At 40.2% G+C, this 3,377-nt stretch overlaps 1 protein-coding gene across 1 annotated transcript; it reads left to right on the forward strand.

The window, feature by feature from the left end:
• Positions 1-1,253: 1,253 nt before the first annotated feature.
• LOC130727374 (uncharacterized) lies at positions 1,254-2,666 on the forward strand. The gene is made up of 2 exons (XM_057578486.1): positions 1,254-1,866; positions 2,020-2,666. The coding sequence occupies exons 1-2, from the start codon at positions 1,254-1,256 to the stop codon at positions 2,664-2,666; spliced, it is 1,260 nt and encodes a 419-aa protein (XP_057434469.1).
• Positions 2,667-3,377: the final 711 nt, after the last annotated feature.

Raw genomic sequence — 3,377 nt, forward strand, 5'->3', positions numbered from 1 at the left:
AGAAAACAGCTTTCATGACGAATCAGGCGAACTAGTGTTATCAAACCATGTCATTTGGACTCAAAAATGCAGGAGCAACTTATCAAAGGTTGATGGACAAAGTTTTTGATAAACAGGTGGGGCGAAACATGGAAATTTATGTTGATGACATGGTGGTGAAATCAAACGAGATGTTAACGCATTGTTCAGATTTGAGAGAGGCTTTTGGGGAGCTCAGAAAGCATAATATGAGACTTAATCCAGAGAAGTGCTCATTTGGGATTCAAAGTGGAAAGTTTCTGGGTTTTATGATTACAAGAAGGGGAATTGAAGCAAATCCTGATAAATGCAAGGCCATTATTGAAATCCAGAGTCCCACCTCAGTGAAAGATGTGCAAAAGTTGACGGGAAGAATTGCAGCTCTGGCGAGATTCTTGCCATGTTCTGGAAATAAATCAGCTCCATTCTTCCAGTGTTTGAGGAAAAACAAGGCGTTCCAATGGACAAAGGAGTGTGAAGCGGTGTTTCAAAGTTTGAAGGGGCACTTATCAAAACCACCAATTTTATCAAAGCCAGTGCCAGGTATTTCGCTGTCAATATTTATTTCAATATCTGATAACGCTGTTAGTTCGGTTTTATTGCAAGAACTTAAAGATGATCTGAGAATCATATATTTTGTGAGTCATGCACTCCAAGGGGCAGAATTGAGATATCAAAAAATAGAAAAGGCTGCTTTGGCCCTGATTATATCCGCCAGGAAGTTAAGACCTTATTTTCAAGGCTTTCCAGTGGTAGTTAAAACTGACTTACCACTTCGCCAAGTGTTACAAAAGTCTGATTTAGCAGGAAGGATGGTTTCATGGGCTGTCGAATTTTCTGAGTTTGGAATCTCATTTGAGAAGAAAGGACAGGTTAAAGCACAAACTTTGATTGATTTTGTTAACGAAATGTCTCCAGACGAGAAAGGTGAAGAGTCAGGTGAATGGAGTTTGTCAGTTGATGGTTCGTCCAATATTAAGGGTAGTGGAGCTGGAGTGATTTTAGAGGGACCAGGTGGCGTAACAATTGAACAGTCCTTAAAGTTCGATTTTAAAGCCAGTAATAATCAAGCAGAGTATGAGGCTATAATTGCAAGGTTGAGGTTAGCAATTGAAATGGGCGTACAAAGCATCAGGATCAAGACAGATTCATAAATAGTGTCCAAACAAATCCAAGGAGAGTATCAGGCGAAGGATGCACAGTTAGCCAAATACTTGGTGAAGGCTCAGAATTTGATGAAGCAGGTGCCGAGAGTGCAGATCAACCATGTTCCAAGGAAAGAGAACACGAGGGCTGATATCTTGTCAAAGTTAGCAAGTACCAAGAAACCAGGAAACAACAAGTCAGCGATTCAGGAAGTCTTAAACAGTCCCAGCATTGAAAATGAAGAAGTTATGGCAATTCCAATAGTGATAGATCAAGATTGGATGGGTCGAATCAAGTTGTGCTTAGAGGCTGAGGGGGCTGATTTGCTTTTATTTACTAAGGATCAGATTCGAGAAGCAAGTCACTACACCCTTTTGGGCGATCAATTGTATAGAAGGGGAGTCAGAGTTCCACTGTTGAGGTGTGTTTCCAAAGAAGAGGCTGGCAGAATCATGTTTGAAGTGCATGAGGGAGTGTGTGCAAGCCACGTAGGTGAAAGATCTTTAGCAGCAAAAGTCTTAAGAGCAGGGTTTTACTGGCCAACACTGAGGTCAGATTGTATGGAATATGCAAAGAAGTGTGAAAAGTGTCAGATGTATGCAGATTTGCATAGAGCACCGCCGGAGACGTTGAGTTCAATGAGTTCATCATGGCCATTTGCAATGTGGGGTGGGGATATCTTGGGGCCTTTTACTCCAGCAGGTTCACAAGTTAAATTTGTCTTAGTGGCAGTGGATTATTTTACTAAATGGATTGAGGCGGAATCAATGGCGAAGATAACAGCAGAAAAAGTTAAAAAAAATTATTGGAGGAAGATAATTTGCAGGTTTGGTGTGCTAGCTACAATCATTTCAGACAATGGGACACAGTTTACTAACAGAAGTGTGAAAGATTTTTGTGCAGAAATGGGTATTGAGATGCGTTTCGCCTCGGTGGAACATCCACAATCAAATGGACAGGTAGAGTCCGCAAATAAAGTGATATTGAATGGAGTTAAAAAGCGTTTGGGCGAAGCAAAAGGGTTATGGGCAAATGAATTGATTACCGTCATTTGGGCGTACAATACAACTCCACAGTCTACAACTGGCGAAACACCTTTCAAGTTAACTTATGGGGTTGATGCTATGATTCCAGTGGAAGTTCAAGATGTAACGTTCAGGGTGGCAACGTATAATGAAGAACAGAACGATATGAATAGACTTGTTGATTTGAATTTGGCTTATGAAACTCAGGCAGAGGTTCGTTTGAGACAGGCAGTGGTAAAGCAAAGGTCAGAAAGGCGATACAATACAAGGGTGGTTCCAAGGCAGATGGAGGTAGGAGATTTGGTGTTGAGAAGAAAGACAAGAGGACTAGATGATTCAAAGTTGTCACCAAATTGGGAAGGACCTTATAGAATTCGGAGAGAGTTGGGACAAGGGGCGTATCATTTGGAAGAATTGTCTGGGCGAAGGGTACCGAGGGCTTGGAACGCACAACATCTTCGTTACTATTACAGTTGAAGTGCAAGACGTTCGTCCAACTCGCTTTATGTTTGTACAATGTGTTTCAGTTTGTGTATGTTGAAGACTATGTTAGTTGTTTCAGTTGTGTGTGCGACAGACTATGTTGGTTCTCCATGTTGTTTAGGATATGTTTGTTGTGTAAGACTAAGTTTGATGTGCTCTTTTCTCTACCTGAAAAGGAGAGTTTTTAACGGGGCATCACATATTAATGAATAAACAGGTATGCACTCTTTTCTCTACCCCAGGTGGGAGAGTTTTTAACGAGGCATAACCTTTTAAAAATGTTCAAGGGCGTAACATTTTTTTCCCCATAGCGGAAACTTATCAACTAAGGTCTATCAATTGGGCGATGTCAGACAATTGAGAAAAGAGTAAGTCTCTTAAAACAAGAGCATTTGGCCACGAATTCATAAGCACAGCCTTAAATTGGATTTAAGCTTGTCCAAACTAAGCACAAGTCTCCACGCGAGCATATTAATGAAATCAAATATCCTGACTTTGATTTCCATGAGTAACTACGTCAAAAATGAAAAATTTGACTAAGTTATATACACGAAAGCCTTATGATTCCAAAGTAGTTGATTAAGTTTAAACTTTACAAAATTTTTGAGATTCACTCAGGAGTATTTTACTATATACAGTAAAATAAGAAAGCGATGTGCTTGAATAATGATGAAGGCGGATCAATTCTGATGAAAAGGTTAGTGA

Source organism: Lotus japonicus, chromosome 1 (assembly GCF_012489685.1).
Source record: "Lotus japonicus ecotype B-129 chromosome 1, LjGifu_v1.2".
NCBI classification, from domain to species: domain Eukaryota; kingdom Viridiplantae; phylum Streptophyta; class Magnoliopsida; order Fabales; family Fabaceae; genus Lotus; species Lotus japonicus.